Source organism: Urocampus carinirostris, chromosome 1 (genome assembly GCF_059441175.1).
Source record: "Urocampus carinirostris isolate Australia breed hairy pipefish chromosome 1, RoL_Ucar_1.0, whole genome shotgun sequence".
Taxonomy (NCBI): Eukaryota; Metazoa; Chordata; class Actinopteri; order Syngnathiformes; family Syngnathidae; genus Urocampus; species Urocampus carinirostris.
Window position 1 is genome coordinate 71733821 of NC_142349.1, and position 18094 is coordinate 71751914.

At 41.6% G+C, this 18094-nt stretch overlaps 1 protein-coding gene across 1 annotated transcript; it reads right to left on the bottom strand.

The window, feature by feature from the left end:
* Positions 1-5111: 5111 nt before the first annotated feature.
* On the bottom strand, positions 5112-17595 carry LOC148376732 (lactoylglutathione lyase-like). The gene is made up of 6 exons (XM_088350204.1): positions 17255-17595; positions 14925-15007; positions 11860-12000; positions 8213-8280; positions 7283-7372; positions 5112-6117 (listed from the first exon to the last, which is right to left on the bottom strand). Exons 1-6 carry the CDS (start codon positions 17384-17386, stop codon positions 6023-6025), a joined length of 609 nt encoding a protein of 202 aa, XP_088206330.1. The 5' UTR covers positions 17387-17595; the 3' UTR covers positions 5112-6022.
* Positions 17596-18094: the final 499 nt, after the last annotated feature.

The following is an 18094-nucleotide window of genomic DNA, read 5'->3' on the forward strand; positions in this document are numbered from 1 at the left end:
ATGGCAGAGCTATGCCCTTGCACAATACAGACTGCTGTCACTGTCTTGTACTACGGACAGACAGAAGAGATCTTTTCTTCCTCATGCCATGAGGCTCTTTAACTCTACCCGGCAGAGTAAAAGCCCACAGTAAACCACACCACCTACATTGCATATTACCGAATCTTATTGCAATATGTATTCTGTGTAGCACTATTTAGTTATTCTATGTAACACGCTACAGTGGGCATTTGCACGTCACACTGGGTATTTGTGTATTGTATTCTTTTTGCTTTATTATTGTATTGTTCTCAGCTCAGGGATGCTGCTGGAAATGTGAATTTCCCTTCGGGGATGAATAAAGTATCTATCTATCTATTGCCCTTTACACGTTGGTTAACTACTGTTAAAAGATAATAACTCTGAAATTGTTTAATTGATGTTGAAAATGTCTGGAAAAATGTTAAAACGCATATGCTTGGCTGTTAAGATGGTTGTTCAAACCTCACATTGTGTTTGCTGTTAAACGTCATATTGAAATATAATATTGTGAATGTGCTTGATTGCTGTTGAGATTGTCAAGAGGGGTTGTTCAAACCTCGCACTGTTTGTTTTCTGTTATTAGTGTCAATAAATTTGTTCAAAAAATATATATATAAGCTGTTGCTTTTGCAGTATTGCATGACTGACATAGGCACTTGTGCAGCTTTCTATGGGAAGCTGATTTAGGGGAAAATCTCAATTTGTCCAAAAAGTGAGTTATTAGTGTGGCACGTGTAGCTACCCTTATTAGTGATTGCAATTCCCTTTATTAAGAAATAATAAACCTTACGAAATATGAACACAACGCTACACTTGTTTACTCACAGCCAAACTATGACGAATACCACAACAGCGTTAGCAACTAGCTTGCTATTAGTACTACAGTGGTCTAATGTTGCCAGCCTGCCTTTTGGTGATCTGTAGTCATCCGAAAACAAAAGTTTAGTACAAATTAATAGACTTTTCGTCCAGCCCATGTTGGCTCGAGTTCAGATCGTCTCGGTCACTGGTAGCAGATGTCAATGTAAGCTAATGAGTGACAAATTCCCTGCAGGTAAATGTAAACGAGATCGTATTACATATACATATTCTGTGTGCATCACAACGTATTGCTGTCATACATTATTTAGAAAAACTACTACAACCAAAAAGTAATACTTACAATCAACTTAAATCAATAGTGAGGATCAGTATATACAATACACGGTGTCCAAGGGGTGTCACATCCGGTCACGTGACTACCAAAATGGAGACCTAGCTTCATTGAAATCAGAGAGCCGCCATTTTACGTTGCCACCGTGGTTTACAATATGGTGCGTGTGTAACGGGTGTAATAATAACTTTTGTTTTATTGAAATTCCTGTTGAATTATGTTGTATAGTTTTTGTGTAAGTGTCCTGCAATGGTGAGTCCAACAGTGCCACCTGCTGGTATGGGGTAGGGTTTGTTTTGGCTTTTGACATGTGACCGGAAAGCAGGGTTTGTTGGCAGTCTACAGAGTGAGCTGCCAACGGTAAGACACATCTTTTGGTTATTAAGTTAATTTTAAACATTATAACCACAGCTGACAAATCTCTCAACATGCACAGCAATGCGATTGATATTGTTAAGCTGTTAGGAATCATTTTCGTTTTGTTTCTGTTGTGCTAAGATGTTAATTCCCCTTGTAGAGCTCAAAGAGATCAAAACCAGCAGAGAAGCTAATCACGTGTTGTGACTCATTTCATTTACAGGTAAATTGCACCCGTTTTTATACTCATTATTGTTCTTATTTCTATTTTCTCATATATTTAAAGAAGGATGATGTTGGTTAAAATTCAGACTAAAGAAAAAAAATATGTTGCTTTCATTGTAAACGTTAAAAAAAACACAATACACGATCTCTTGTTAAAAGTATCTTGTTAAAATGGATGTAAAAATGTATTGTGATATTCTAAAATGTATTTCATGCCAATTGAAAAGAAAGCTCTTTGAGATGCTTTGAGCAGTCTACAGAGAGAGCTGCCAACGAGATCAAAGAGATCCAAGCCAGCAGAGAAGCTAAGCACGTGTTGTGACTCATTTCATTTGCAGAAACTGTAATAAAAACCTCAGTCCAGCGTGAATGTGGATCTTTGATGGGACAGGTACACCGCGGTTACACCTGTAGTGTCAATTGGTTCATGAACAATTTTGAGTTTTGAAGAAGTATCGTGGATTTTGATCTTGTCCTTCGCTAGTTTGCTAAATTTCAGGTGAGGAGAGTGTTGGTAAATTAAGAGGCTGGAGATGAACTGCTTCTCGAGACGTTTTTACTGGTAGAATATTCTGGAGACCAAAATATAAGTCTTCAATTAGACAATATTAGGTTTATTTTCGTTTTGTTTCTGTTTTACTAAAATATGAATTCCCCTTGTAGAGATCAAAGAGATCAAAGCCAGCAGAAAGCTAATGTTGTGACTCATCCATTTGCAGGTAAATTGTACCCGTTTTTATACTCATTATTGTTTTTATTTCTACCGTTTACTGAATTGTTCGAATTAGTTATCTGACTCCATTAACCAAACACAACCTGCATTCCAACAATTTATGCGCACTCGTTTCTTGAGGGAAAAGATGAACAGGGAGCCGACATTTTCGCACGGGGCAGGGCGGCAGTGGCTCAGGAGGTAGAGAGCCCGTCTTGGGATCGATTCCCGGCTCCTCCTTGTTACATGTCGAAGTGTCCTTGGGTAAGACACTGAACCCCTAATGCCCCCAATAAGCAGGTTAGTGCCTTACATGGCTGCACGGCTGCTATTGGGAAATGTGAAGCACACTGTAAAGCGCTTTGGGAAGTCTTGACTTGAAAAAGCGTTATATAAATGCAGATCATTTCATTTAACTAAGTTTACTCCATCGAAAACGGCCGAATTGGCGCCGTTTGAGTCTGTGGGGAGCCTTCTTCTGAAGTCCTTTAGCTTTTTCTTCTTGGCCATCTTCTCCCTGCATAATGGTGTGCCGGCTCCTTCCATGGGCGTGCCAAAGAAGCCCCGTGGGCTTCACCATCTCGTCGACGAGTGTCCCCATGTCTGGGGTACTAAAAACAACACAGAGCCTTGTTCTCAAAACAACGCTTGCCGTCCTCCGTCAGAGTCCCGTTATCAACAGAACTAGACAAATTATTCTGCATTTGGAACAGCCTGACCTGTCATTGAACTAAAGCCTACTCAGTGAAAATCTTCATTGCATTATGAGTCAGTCATATAAAATCTTTTATAGTCTCTCTCATCAGCCGTACCGCTTATCCTCATTAGGGTCGCAGGGGGGCTGGAGCCCATCCCAGCCATCTCCGGGCAGTGGGCAGGGGACACCCTGAACTGGTTGCCAGCCAATCGCAGGGCACACGGGGACAGACAACTCACTCGCTCGTTCTCTCTCTCTCGTTCTCTTTCTCTCTTTTCTGCCTTTCTCTCTGTCTTTTCTCCCTTTTCTCTCTTTCTTCCTTTCATTTTTTTTGTGCTTCTTTCATCCCAACATGACCAAATATAATGTAAAATTATGCACAAAATGACTTAAAGGAAGGGGGGAATAGAACAAAAAAGAAAAAAATGCCAAAAGGAAAAAGTAGTGAAAAGTTGAGAAAAAAAAGAAACAAAAGGAAGAGAAAAAAGAAGGAAAAAGTCAGAAAAAAGCCAGAAAAAAGAAAAGAAAGAAACGTAGGACAAAAGTAAATAGAGGACAAAAAGAAAAATGTAACAGCTCGGAAAAAATAAACACAATGAGATTTTTTTAAAGGAGTTTAAAAAAAAAGTAGAAAAAAACACAGAAAAAAGAAGAAAAAGTTTGTGTTGCATTCAAGTGAATCTTGTTGCCAACATTGTACGTCCACTCAAAAATGTGATTAAGTACAGTTCTGTATCTTACAACCGACTAAATAAGCCCCCAAAAATGTTAATATTATGCGACAAAATATATCGGGAAATAAAAAGAAATGGATATCTTTGTTGTAAAAACAAATGACGTTTGTAGGCTGTAAAACCTTTGCAATGATATATTAGTCAATTCATTCAAAAGTGATTTTTTTTTTTGCATTGCCAGAAACTCCGGAAAATGTAACGTGATGTCAAGTTTTGGGCATGTTTGATAATGACTTAGTTGCCACACTTGGGATTGCTGTTGCTCACTGTTGTTTCAAGCGCTGCTCACCGACTTTGTCTGAACGCTCAGACCTGTAAGGAAAATTAGAGGAAACATTGCCTACAGGTATATTTCTGACCCTGGCAATAAGCAATGGTTGAAATGCGATTGCATAACTGCTTGGATATAAAAGCGTACATCTAGAAGCAGCGTAACCAGGGGAAAAGCAATGAAAGTAACCTGACAATTTGGAATTATTTAGATAGATAGATAGACTGTGACAGCAGTCTGTCGCTGAAGCTGCTCTTCTGTTTGGAGAGGATGCTGTGTAGTGGATATGATGAATTGTCCATGATTGACCGCAGCTTTTTCAGTGCCCGTCTCTCAGCTACTGTTGTCAGGCTGTCCAGCTCTGTGCCCACAACAGAGCCCGCCTTCCTCACCAGTTTATTAAAACGAGAAGCATCCTTCTTTTTAGTGCTGCCTCCCCAACACACTGCCGCATGGAAGAGGGAGCTTGCCACAACAATCTCATAGAACATTTCCAGGAGCTTTTTGCAGATGTTGAAGGACGCCAGCCTTCTGAGGAAGTACAGTCGGCTTTGTCCTTTCCTGCACAGAGCTTCTGTGTTGCCAGTCCAGTTTATTGTCCAGCTGCACACCCAGGTATTTGTAGGTCTGGACAAACTCTACACATTCTCCTTTGATAGTTACAGGTTCTGGGTGAGGTCTAGTCCTCCTGAAGTCCACCACCCTCTCCCTGGTCTTGGTGGTGTTCAAGTGTAGGTGGTTAGCGTCGCTCCATTGGACAAAGTCCTGGATCAATTTCCTGTACTCCTCCTCCTGCTCCCTTCTGAAACATCCCACGATAGCAGTACCATTAGCAAACCTCTGTACGTGAGAGGACTCAGAGTTGTACTGAAAGTCCGACGTATACAGGGTGAATAGAACCGGAGAGAGAGCACGGTCCCTGCGGCGCTCCCATGCTTACTAAGCATTCATGGATAAAATATAATTAACATCACATGATTTAGATATCTTTCAGGCCAGCAGAGAAGGCCTTGCAGACCCCTATGGCCCACCACTGACAAATTCATTGTTAAAGTCATCCAGAGACAAAGAAGAGAAACAAAAGTAGCTTACACTAAAGAAATATACATTTATAATGGTAAATAAAACCACATGTAAAGAAAAAATACAACATTAAGAGTGAAGCATATCTACAAACATTGAAAAATAATTGTGATCTAAAAATATCAACGATTCCCAGTAAATGTGTGTATTTTTTCGTGTTAAAAAAATAAAATAAAATACAAATAATAACATTGAAAAACAAAATGACAGGGGTAATAGCACATGTGTGCCTTTTTTGTAAATAAAACTTAATAACATTTAAAAAAAAACATATGTATATGTAAGTATACCAGGTGACTTGCAACATATTAAAATGTGTGAGCGTCTATAAATAAACAGATGAAACCAAAAACTACATTTCCCACAATGCCTGTCAACTACCAAATCTGCAAAGAAATGGATCAGGGCCAGTAGACGCCAGTGTTTCATAATAATGCCAATGAGTTGAATTTGGGAATAAATGATCCTAAAAATATCCAAAAAGGTTTTTTTATTTTAAAATAATAAAGGCGAAATAAAACCCCAAAAATAAAAATAAAAAGAGAAAAGATGTTCCAAAAATACTGGGACAAAAATCATTCTTAGAAAGACCATCGTTAAAAATGTTTCAGAACGTTTCCTACTCCTTTATGGACACTTACTGAACCGCTTTTTGTTCCTGATGCTATCCGGTTTTGATCAGGTCTGCCCTATACTATTGATATGACTTTACGTTAATATCGTGATGCTTGTTTTTGTGATAACAAGTGTTTTTTCATCTGGTCCAACATCAAGGCGTCATCAAGGCCGCCATCTTATTGGGAGTGAAGATCTCGATCCAGTAGCCGTCGGGATCCTGGATGAAGGCCAAGCCTTTCTTTTTGCCTGCCGACACCACAACATCGTTATCACGGTAACAAACACTATATATACAGTGTTCTGGTTTGCCTGCGTCCCTGCGTCCTAGAAGCATCATTTTTGCTGGGGACGCATAGTCTCAAATCAATGTGCGGCCCCGGGATGCAACTTTTTTGACACAAAATTGTCCTTATTACCCGATTATTTTTTTTAACCAAGATTTACCGCACTCCAAACTTTTCGTCAGGCAGATCAGCCATTGTTGTTTTGGTCTCGCGGTTCGAGTTTTCGTCTGCACGCCGATCTCGGCAAACGAGATCCCGTTGCTTCGAGATTACGTCATTGTTGTGGAGCTTGTCGTCGAGTTAAGGTGAAAATCAACACAAAATTGGTCATTTCTTCAGTGTCAGTCGAAACATAATGCAGAGAGTGATAACAACGGCAATAATTCCGGCACGAAAAAACGGTGGAAAAAAAAGCAATTGCAGCTAGAAAAAAAATTACTGGATGGCTTGACTTGCTAATACTATCACTAATTATATTGTTTGGGGCAGAGGGGTGTGCCAAATTGTAAAGTAGGCTTAAACGTATTTGCTCAAGGTGTGTATTTCTAATCAGTTTGACGTTCCTTTTGGCCGTCTTTTGGTTGTGTTTAAAGGTGTTGGTACTTTTCCAGTTGGGTGGTCTTTTGTCTTTTGTCTCAACGTGCCAGTACTTTTCCATGTCTCGTGATTTCAATAAAACACAGAGGCAGACGGGGGGAGAGTCAGAGTGAGTGTGACTGGAGAGCCGAGAGTGTGTAAATGTCTGCTCTTCCCCCAGTCCCCTCCAGCTGCAGTTGTTTTAAAAACTAAACAAGTCTTTGCCTGAATTTTCTTCCACCGTTGGCCAATTTTTATAGCTTTCACACACTACTTAGACCCCACACAAATCAAAATCCTTGGTCTCACTACCGCCCTCTGCCATGAGGCAAAATTATTGCGTTCTTCACTCTGCTCCTGCAGACACTCAGCACTATCTGTCTTAATAATTTTCATGATATAATGTGAAAATTCTGCAACTTTAAAAAAGGAAAATCAAACAATTGTGAAGTTTAATGAAAAATAACAGTGAATAGATATAACCAGTGGTAAGTTTAAGGAACTAGCTAAGTTCTCTCTCTCAAAACAACGAAATTATTTAGGATAATTACCAGAATGCGGCTTCTTGATGAATGTGACACCCAGAGATTGAAACAAGTGACAGGCGATGCCAACATCAGGTACGGCGATACCGATGTGACCTTTAAGAAAAAAACAATGTTACATTTTTGTTACAATAAATCATAGCGTAAATTCCGGACTATAAGCCGCTACTTTTTTCCCTAACTTTCAATCCTGCGGCTTATTCAGTGATGCGGCCAATTTATGTAATTTTTCTAACGGCCGCTAACGGCGCTCGAGTGTTGCTACCGTTAAAGCTATATTATTATTATTAAAGCTTTGAAAACTCTCTCGGTGTACCGTCTTTCTTTGTAAATATGTGTAACCCATGTATAATATGTATTTGCAACTGTATAGTTTTGTAATGTATTTACAGTATTTGTATTTATTTTAGACACTTATCCTGATATGTTTTGCACGGGTGAACGAAAAATGAGGGGCGGAACAAACGCGGGGTGCCGAGTTTAAGTAGGGACCGCTAAAGGTGAGGGACAGACAAGGAAAGAAGAGGGGGTAAAAAGTTGGTTAAAGAAAAAGGAGTTGCGTGAGTAAATGTCTTCATCTGATATATTTTTCCTACCCTTACCCTTGGAAATATACACTTTTTTCCTTGGATTACTTTCAACGGGACCCGGACTCTGCAGGTCTGCATCAAACCTTAAGTACCGGTATCATTTTCCGTTCATTTTGCCGGCTGTGATTTTTGGACTGTGGACCTTAATGAAGGACATTTAGTTTCAATCGCGGGACTTTTTGTTTGTGTTTAAATGTGGGCGCATGCGGCCTATATACAGGTGCGGCTTGTGTATGTACAAAATCGGTTTTCCTCTTAAAATGTGGTGGGTGCGGCTTATAATCAGGTGCACTCTACAGTATAGTCCGGAATTGACGGTAATTGAAAGGGCAGTTGTAGTACTCACCAAAGCCAGTAGGTTCGCTGTTTCCATTGTGATATGACAAGCTTTCGTTTGACTCCGAGCCCCAGTTACTGGAACAGGCAATTAAGGATACACGCACATATTTCAAGTTAGTTTTTAAAAGTCCATTTTTTTTTTCATACGTGAGGCATTTTCGGTTCTAAGCGTGTTACTTATTGACACGCGTGTTCCATTTGCTTCTGCTGTAGAGTCAAAATTCATCAATCTTAATTTAGATACGGGCCGTAATGGGTTATTAAAATTTGTAAAAGGGCCAGGAGGAAAAAATATTGATTTTATTGTTTGCATCTGCTGATAGTCTCGAATTGGCTACCTAGGCAACACGTGAGGAACAAACTAATGTAGGCTTTTCCGATTTTTCTCTTCAATACTGTTATTTTAAAAAACACTTATCTCTATGTAACGGGTGTAATAATAACTTTTGTTTTATTGAAATTCCTGCTGAAATATGTTGTATAGTTTCTGTATAAGTGTCCTGCAATGATGAGTCCAACAGTGCCACCTGCTGGTATGTGGTAAGGTTTGGTTTGGCTTTAGACTTTGCGACAGGAAGGGGAGGGTTTTTGGCAGTCTACAAAGAGACCCGGACTCTGCAGGTCTGCATCAAACCTTAAGTACCGGTATCATTTTCTGTTCATTTTGCCGGCTGTGATTTTTGGACTTTGTACTTTAATGAAGGACATAGTGTCAATAAAATTGTTCAAAACAAAATTCATATTGTTAGAATATGATATAATGATATTGTGAATGTGTTTAATAGCTGTTGAAAGTGTCAATAAAATTGTTCAAACCAAAAAAAAAGAAGGACATTTAGTTTCAATCGTGGGACTTAAAGTCGGGTTTGGGTTAATTTTGTGTTTGTGTTACATTTTTTAATGTGGGCGCATGCGGCTTATATACAGGTGCGGCTTGTGTATGTACAAAATCGGTTTTCCTCTTAAAATGTGTTGGGTGCGGCTTATAATCAGGTGCGCTCTATATTCCGGAATTTACGGTATATATATATATACTGTTTGTTACCGTGATAACGATCTTTTGGTGCTCCGCAAAAAGTGAATTTTAAACATTAAAACCACAGCTGACAAATCTCTCAACATGCACAGGAATGTGATTGAGGTTGTTAAGATTTATTTTAGTTTTATTTCTGTCGCCTTTTATGCCAGTTTTGCTGGACGTTGCATGTTGTGCTAAAATGCTAATTCCCCTTATAGAGATCAAAGCCAGCAGAGAAGCTTACCAAGTGTTGTGACTCATTCATTTGCAGGTAAATTGTACCCGTTTTTATACTCATTATTGTTATTTTTTTCCATTTTCTCATGTATATAAAAAGGATGATGAAATTCAGACTAAAGAAAATATGTTGAATTCATTGTAAACGTTAAAAAAACACTATACGATCTCTTGTTAAAAGTATCTTGTTAAAATGGATGTAAACATATATTGTGATGGTTGATATTCTAAAATGTATTTTATGTAAACTGAAAAGAAAGCTCTTTGATATGAACAAGATCAAAGAGATCAAAGCCAGCAGAGAAGCTAATCACGTGTTTGACTCATTCATTTGCAGATAATAAAAACCTCATCAGCCGGTCCAGCGTGAATGTGGATCTTTGGTGGGACGGGTACACCGCGGTTAAATCTATTTTTGGGCGTTTTTAAAAAACATTTTTGCACATTCCATTCAGGCAATAAAATAAAATAACAATAAAATGGAGATGAGTGTTTTTAGAATAGCAGCGACCAATAAGAACATGTTATATTTCTTTTTGTCTATAAATCAACTATTTAATCAATCTGGTTTTGAAACACACAAATTCAAAGCAAGGTCATAAATTATGTCCCTTTTCAAAACACCCAAAATGCAATAAGACTAGGTGTCAGAACCAGAAGGTAGACCCAAACGTGTAACATGACACACAAAGGTTTTTTAGAGAATCGAGGAAGTCAGGTGCGGGGAAACAAACAACACTGATCCGTTGCTCGCTGGGCAGGAGGAGCGTGGTCGGAATGCAAAAACGAGTGGATCGAAGCGTGGTCGATATGCAAAAACGGGTCAAGTAGCCGGAGCGGGTGATCGAAGCGTGGTCAGTGGGCAAAAACGGGTCAAGTAGCCGGAGCTGGTGATCGAAGCGTGGTCGTGGGCAAAAACGGGTCAAGTAGCCGGAGCGGCTGATCGGAGCGTGGTCGGTGGGCAAAAACGGGTCAAGTAGCCGGAGCAGGAGATCGGAGCATGGTCGGTGGGCAAAAACACGTCAAGTAGCTGGAGCAGGAGATCGAAGCATGGTCGGTGAGCAAAAACGGGTCAAGTAGCCGGAGCAGGAGATCGGAGCATGGTCGGTGGGCAAAAATAGGTCAAGTAGCCGGAGCAGGAGATCGGAGCTTGGTCGGTGGGCAAAAACAGGTTAAGTAGCCGGAGCAGGAGATCGAAGCGTGGTCGGTGAGCAAAAACGGGTCAAGTAGCCGGAGCGGGAGATCGGAGCATAGTCGGTGGGCAAAAATGGGACTAGTAGCCGGAGCGGGAGATCAGAGCATAGTCGGTGGGCAAAAATGGGTCAAGTCGCCGGAGCTGGTGATCGAAGCGTGGTCGTGGGCAAAAACGGGTCAAGTAGCCGGAGCGGCTGATCGGAGCGTGGTCGGTGGGCAAAAACGGGTCAAGTAGCCGGAGCAGGAGATCGGAGCATGGTCGGTGGGCAAAAACACGTCAAGTAGCTGGAGCAGGAGATCGAAGCATGGTCGGTGAGCAAAAACGGGTCAAGTAGCCGGAGCAGGAGATCGGAGCATGGTCGGTGGGCAAAAATAGGTCAAGTAGCCGGAGCAGGAGATCGGAGCTTGGTCGGTGGGCAAAAACAGGTCAAGTAGCCGGAGCAGGAGATCGAAGCGTGGTCGGTGAGCAAAAACGGGTCAAGTAGCCGGAGCGGGAGATCGGAGCATAGTCGGTGGGCAAAAATGGGACAAGTAGCCGGAGCGGGAAATCAGATCATAGTCGGTGGGCAAAAATGGGTCAAGTCGCCGGAGCTGGTGATCGAAGCGTGGTCGTGGGCAAAAACGGGTCAAGTAGCCGGAGCGGCTGATCGGAGCGTGGTCAGTGGGCAAAAACGGGTCAAGTAGCCGGAGCAGGAGATCGGAGCATGGTCGGTGGGCAAAAACACGTCAAGTAGCTGGAGCAGGAGATCGAAGCATGGTCGGTGAGCAAAAACGGGTCAAGTAGCCGGAGCAGGAGATCGGAGCATGGTCGGTGGGCAAAAATAGGTCAAGTAGCCGGAGCAAGAGATCGGAGCATGGTCGGTGGGCAAAAACAGGTCAAGTAGCCGGAGCAGGAGATCGAAGCGTGGTCGGTGAGCAAAAACGGGTCAAGTAGCCGGAGCGGGAGATCGGAGCATAGTCGGTGGGCAAAAATGGGACAAGTAGCCGGAGCGGGTGATTGGAGCGTGGTGGGTCAGCAAAGACGAGTTTGAGTGTTGCCGGTTTGACTTGATTATAAAGAAACCAGAACTGCTGCCGCCTTGGTCAGCCAACGGTAGGACGCCTCAATGGGTAGGACATTTCGGCAGAACACCTAATTAAAAAGCTGCATGTGGCCTGCGGCCCGTAGTTGGCCCACCCCTGCTCTAAACGGACGGTTTACTTACTGGGTGAGCTCCAAGGTGGCTCGGCGTGAAAAAGTCCACGCTGTCCTCTCCCGGATGTCGGACGGAATGTCCGCCTTGTTCTCGAAGCCCAGGAAGTAAAGGGTGAAGCGCACTGACGGGAAGTCGATTTTTTGCAACAGCCTGACACACGGGTAAACAAAAGCAAAAGTGTTTTAATACATACAATACTTTTGTTGTTTCGTGATAAATACTCTAAATCAGGGGTCTCAAACCCGTGGCCCAGGGGCCATTCCGCGAATATAGTTTAGGGCCTCCGCCTTAATATGAAAGCTTAATGTCAGTTCGGCCCACGCGAGTTTGATATGGATGCTAGCTCTGTGCTAATTAGTTTGGCAGAGTTCGAAATTGGCAACAACAAAAAAAAAAAGGCATGAGACGGAGCGAAGTAGACAGAAAAACAGAGAGACAGAGAGAGAGAGACAGAGAGAGAGAGAAAAGTCAGACAGACACAGAGAGAGAAAAGACAGAGATGGACACAAATAGAGAGAGAGAGAGAGAGAGAGAGAGAGAGAAAGAGAGAGAGAGAACGACAAACACAGATCGAGAAAACCAGAGACAGAATGTGGGACGGACAGAGATAGAGAGAGAGAGGGGGGCAGGGAGAAAGAGTGAGAGAGAGAGAAAAAGAGAGAGAGGGAGAGAGAGAGAGAGAGAGAGTAAGCCAGTCAGACAGACAGAGAGGGACAAAACAGACAGACAGATAGAGAGAAAAGCCAGAGAGAAAAAATAACATAGACAGAGAGAGAGAGAGAGAGAGAGAGAGAGAGAAGGAGTGAAAGAGAAAGAGAGCGAGAGAGAGAAACACCAAGATAGACACAGAGAGAGACAGCAACAAACAGAAAAAGAGTGACAAGAGAGAGAGACAGATAGAAAGAGAAAAGACAGTCAGACACTGAGAGAGAAAGACAGAGACGAACACAAAGAGAGAGAGAGAGAGAGAGAGAGAGAGAGAGAGAGAGAGAGAGAGAGAGAGAGAGAGAGAGAGAGAGAGAGAGAGAGAACAACAAATACAGATTGAGAAAACCAGAGACAGAAAACAGGACATACAGAGATAAAGAGAGAGAGGGGCAGGGAAAAAGAGAGAGAGAAAGAGAGAGAGAGAGAGAGAGAGAGAGACAACCAGCCAGACGGACAGAGAGAGTGACAAAACAGACAGACAGAGAGAGAAAAGACAACCACAGAGAGTGAAAAAAATAAGATAGACAGAGAGACAGAGAGAGAGAAAACGACAGTCACAGATCGAGAAAACCAGAGACAGAAAGTAAAACAGACAGAGATAGAGAGGGGGGGGAGAGAGAGACAGACAGACCCACACATGGAGAGAGAGACATTGACTAATTCAATCATCATTATTATTTACTAATTACATGTTCATTTATTTTGTTATTAATTGTTCAATCTCCACAAGATGGCACTGTGTTGTCTGTCTTTTGATGCACGGCATACCGTGGCAGCAGGATGACGAACAAACATGGCGGCGACTTAAGTGGGAAATTCCATAGAGTAAAAGTCAAATTCTTCCCTTTAGATTTTAAAAAAATATATATAATTTCATTGGCATGGCATGGTAGTTCATGTATTTTTGGCTTCTACTCAAATCAATGTTTTTTTATTCAACTGTATGAACGTTTTTGTACCACTAGGAGGCACTAAGTATCACACACTGTCTCTTTAATAGTTAGTTTTTCTCTTTGGTATTTGATTTTTTGCAGAAGAAAAATATATTGAGTTATAAACAGGGTTGGGTAGGGTTACTTTAACTGGATTACTTTCAATGACTTTTGGATGACTCCAATACCAAATATGCTATTAAAAGCCAAAAGAAACTAAATATGAATCAAATGATGACTCACAACACGTGGTAAGCTAAATCCTGACTCGCAATGGATTTTCATGCAAGTAAATGTCTTTTCTCAAATATAAGGGAAAAATTAATTCAAATTATAAAAAAAAAAATGGAAAAAGACTTTATAATAAAACTTTTACAATGACTCATTATCTGATTGGGTCCCTGTCCTACTTGAGGTCCGTCCTTTCACTCGTCTATTGTCAGTCCGTCAGCGAACCTCTGTTTTCACAAGGCAAGCATTTTTTGACTCTGACTCCCGTCGGTCCTGTTTTTCACCCGCCGTTCCTGATTTCTCGTTTGTCTTCTGCTACAACCCGTTTTTTGACCCCGACCACGTTCTGATCTCCCGTCCCGGCTAACAACCCGCTTTTTGACCCCGACCACGTTTTAATCTCCAGTCCCGGCTAACAACCCGTTTTCCCGCCTAATACCCTACGATCAGGGTTGGGTAGGGTTACTTTAACTGGATGACTTTCAATGACTTTTGGATTACTCCAATACCAAATATGCTAATAAAATACAAAAGAAACTAAATATGAATAAAATGATGACTCACAACACGTGGTAAGCTTTCTCTCCTGGCTTTGATCTCTTTGATCTCTGGCAAAACTAAGACAAAATGCGACCAGGGTTGGGTAGGGTTACTTTAACTGGATTACTTTCAATGACTTTTGGATGACTCCAATACCAAATATGCTAATAAAAGACAAAAGAAACTAAATATGAATAAAATGATAACTCAGAACACGTGGTAAGCTTTCTCTCCTGGCTTTGATCTCTTTGATCTCCGGCAAAACGAACATAAAATGCGACCAGGGTAGGGTTACTCTAACTTGATTACTTTCAATGACTTTTGGATGACTCCTATACCAAATATGCTAACAAAAGACAAAAGAAACTAAATATGAATACAATGATGACTCACAACACGTGGTAAGCTTTCTCTCCTGGCTTTGATCTCTTTGATCTCCGGCAAAACGAACATAAAATGCAACAGAAACAAAATAATCCAAAAGTCATTGAAAGTAATCCAATTAAAGTAACCCTACCCAACCCTGGTTATAAATTGAGTTTGAGACCCCTGCTCTCAACCTCGAAAACTCGTTTTTTTAGGAGGAAAACTATGAATTTCCCCAAATTTATTTTCTTTACATGAAAGCGACAATGTATTTAGTATTTTGGCATGCTCACTTACGTCATTCCTAAGATGCGGGTGTAGAAATTGAGAGATCGCGCCGGATCTTTGACCCTCAGCATGGTTTGCTGCATCATGTAGTCCTAAAGTCCACAACACAACATCCGACATTTGAGTGAACTACACACTGTCAACCTGTACGTACAAGAAAATCTGCACGGAAAAACGCAAATTTGTCAATGATGGGTACCATCCGGTATACACCGACTATCATAAAACGGAAAATCAATCAAGTCGAACGAGTTCGCCGCGGTAGCCTCTATCTCGGTATCGCTTTTTTTCGTTGCAAACGAAGCGAGCGGTTTGATGCTACTGTGCGCATGCGTCTGCCGCCTGGGGATTTCCCATCATGCATCATTCCGTGGTAGTTGTGTAGTGAAAGGAAGTCCGTCTCGTTTTAGAGAACCGGCTTTTTCGGCTCAACTCATTAAAGAGAGCCGGCTCTCAAACGGCTCACTTGCTTTGATGCATTATATTACGAATCATTATTGTTGTATAAAGAAGTTCCGAAAAAAGGGAAGAATAAAGGGAGAAAATGAAAAAAGACAGGTTTGTGGTTATCGGACATTTGAGTGAACGCATACCTGTCAACCTGTACGGAAAAACGTAAATTTGTCAATTATGGGTTCCATCCGGTATACACTGACTATCAGCAAACGGCAAATCAATCAAGTCAAACGAGTTCGATTTGTGTAGTGAAAGGAAGTCCGTCTCTTTTTAGAGAACTGGCTTTTTCGGCTCAACTCATTAAAGAGAGCCGGCTCTCAAACGGCTCACTTGCTTTGATGCATTATATTACGAATCATGATGTTGTATAAAGATGTTAAGAAAGAAAGGAAGTATAAAAGGAGAAAATGAAAAAAGACAGGTTTGTGGTTATCCCTTTAATCAGTATATTACCGACAATGATTTAATGCAGAAAATGAATTCATAATTTGAATAAGAAAATGTATTCTTCTACTTAATTCTATTTGCATGTATTTTTTCCTTCTACAGTGAACGTCCAAGCGATTTACTACAGACTAGGCATTTAACGGGATTAAACAGAACTTGCAGGAATCTCCTAGAATGTTACACCGGAGTGCAACAAAGTCCAACAAGTCAAACAAGAATAAACAGGTACCAACAAATTTTCAACAAGGGTAAACAATGATCTGGCAAAGGGCAGTTCCAAACGCCGCGTTTAAGTACCCATAGGAGTAATCAGGAAAATGCAGGTCAGCCGGTGTCAAGGGGCGGGGCCAGCTGGCCACCATGACAACCGTGCAGGACATGACAGCCTACTGCCCGAGGATAGTTGAGATGGGCTCCGGCAGCCCCGCGACCCTACTGTGGATAAGCGGCGCAGATAATGGATGGATGGATTGGACGAATAGGTCCAAAAACAGAATTCAATCCCTGCATGTAAACCTACACACTGAGTACACCATGCGCCTTATAATACAGTGCGCCTTATATATGGATCAATATTAAGTCGCAAAGTCTTGCAACTAAAGCAAGCAGCCGCCGACTAGATTTTCCCCAGAACGCCAAGTAGTCCGTGGTGTATGCTGGGATACCGGCGTTTCATTTCGTAACCAATGTGTCAATCATCATTTGAATCAGTCACTATTGGCTAAAAGGGGGCGGATCCTTTTTATCACTTACAGGCTCACATAGGCTAAAGGGGCAAAACAAACCCTGCAATTGGCCGAAAAAGATGAATGTGAATCACACGTTGGGTTGCACTACGGCATAGAGAAAACATTTTTGACTATTCTGTATTTGTAAATATTTGACTCTCCTGGATTTACTACACTCACGGTTGTAAGAAGACCATGGTTGCGTATCATTATTGAACGTGATGGCTGCAAGAGAACTTCGGTGAGCTATGCGGCTTTATATTTTCCCGGTATCTTGTTTTAGAACCATCTTGATGTTTCTGTGATGAGTCTATTTTGAAACTCAATTCAATTCAAAGGGTTTATCGTCATATGCACAGTAAAGAACCCCGTTTCCCTTCACAATAAAATTCTTACTTTGCTGTCCACACAGTTGCCAGCAAAAAAATCAAATGGAAACTAAGAAATGTTTGGCATTTCTTGAATCCCAAGACATTTATTTTTGCTTCTTTGCAAGCTTTGGGAATGTTAAGGGGGTAAGAAGTTGGACTGAACTATTTGACTGTTTTCTCCACGTTCCCATTGTAGCGCCTTATAATCCGGTGCGCCTTATGTATGGAAAATAGAGGACCAAAAACTATCTTTTGGGGGTGCGCCCTATAACCCGGTGCGCCTTATAGTGCGGAAAATACGGTACATTTAAAGAGATGTTAGGGCGAGCAAGCTGACCTTGGTGGCAGGATCTCCATCCTTGCAGGCGTTTGCCACCGCTTCCTCCGACAAACCTCTTTCCATGACCCCGGTGCTGAAGAACACTCGGTGGGATGCCGAGCCACCCTCTTTACCTGCCATCTTCTGCATCCAGATCTCTCAGGAACCTCGACTGGAGGGGTCACGGGGCCACTTATGAAGTGGATAGTCTCAAAATCCAGGAAGTTGCTTCTCATGTAATGTTTTGTGCGAAGCTCACTGCAACAAAGGTGCACAAGGGCTTCGGATAGGCGTGTCCGCGCAGGAATGCTGATGCGTGTGTCAGCATGCGTCACGCAGGCGGGCCTGAAATTTTGTGTTTACAAGGTGACTTGGCAGAGTTTTCATCTCGGTACAGTACGAGAGTGGAACAGCGCCATCATCAGGGTTGGGTAGGGTTACTTTAACTGGATTACTTTCAATGACTTTTGGATGACTCCAATACCAAATATGCTAATAAAAGACAAAAGAAACTAAATATGAATCAAATGATGACTCACAACACGTGGTAAGCTTTCTCTCCTGGCTTTGATCTCCGGCAAAACGAACATCAAATGCGACCAGGGTTGGGTAGGGTTACTTTAACTGGATTACTTTCAATTACTTTTGGATGACTCCAATACCAAATATGCTAATAAAAGACAAAAGAAACTAAATATGAATAAAATGATGACTCACAACACGTGGTAAGCTTTCTCTCCTGGCTTTGATCTCTTTGATCTCCGGCAAAACGAACATCAAATGCGACCAGGGTTGGGTAGGGTTACTTTAACTGGATTACTTTCAATTACTTTTAGACTACTCCAATACCAAATATGC

What these genes read in the sequence shown, in the direction of transcription:
- LOC148376732 (XM_088350204.1), bottom strand. Translation starts at nt 17,386, where the DNA reads ATGCAGAAGATGGCAGGTAAAGAGGGTGGCTCGGCATCCCACCGAGTG. An exon ending in ACCCGCATCTTAGGAATGAC is followed by an intron (nt 12,001 to 14,924) that starts GTAAGTGAGCAT and finishes CCCGTGTGTCAG; the next exon opens with GCTGTTGCAAAAAATCGACT. An exon ending in GCCACCTTGGAGCTCACCCA is followed by an intron (nt 8,281 to 11,859) that starts GTAAGTAAACCG and finishes TGCCTGTTCCAG; the next exon opens with TAACTGGGGCTCGGAGTCAA.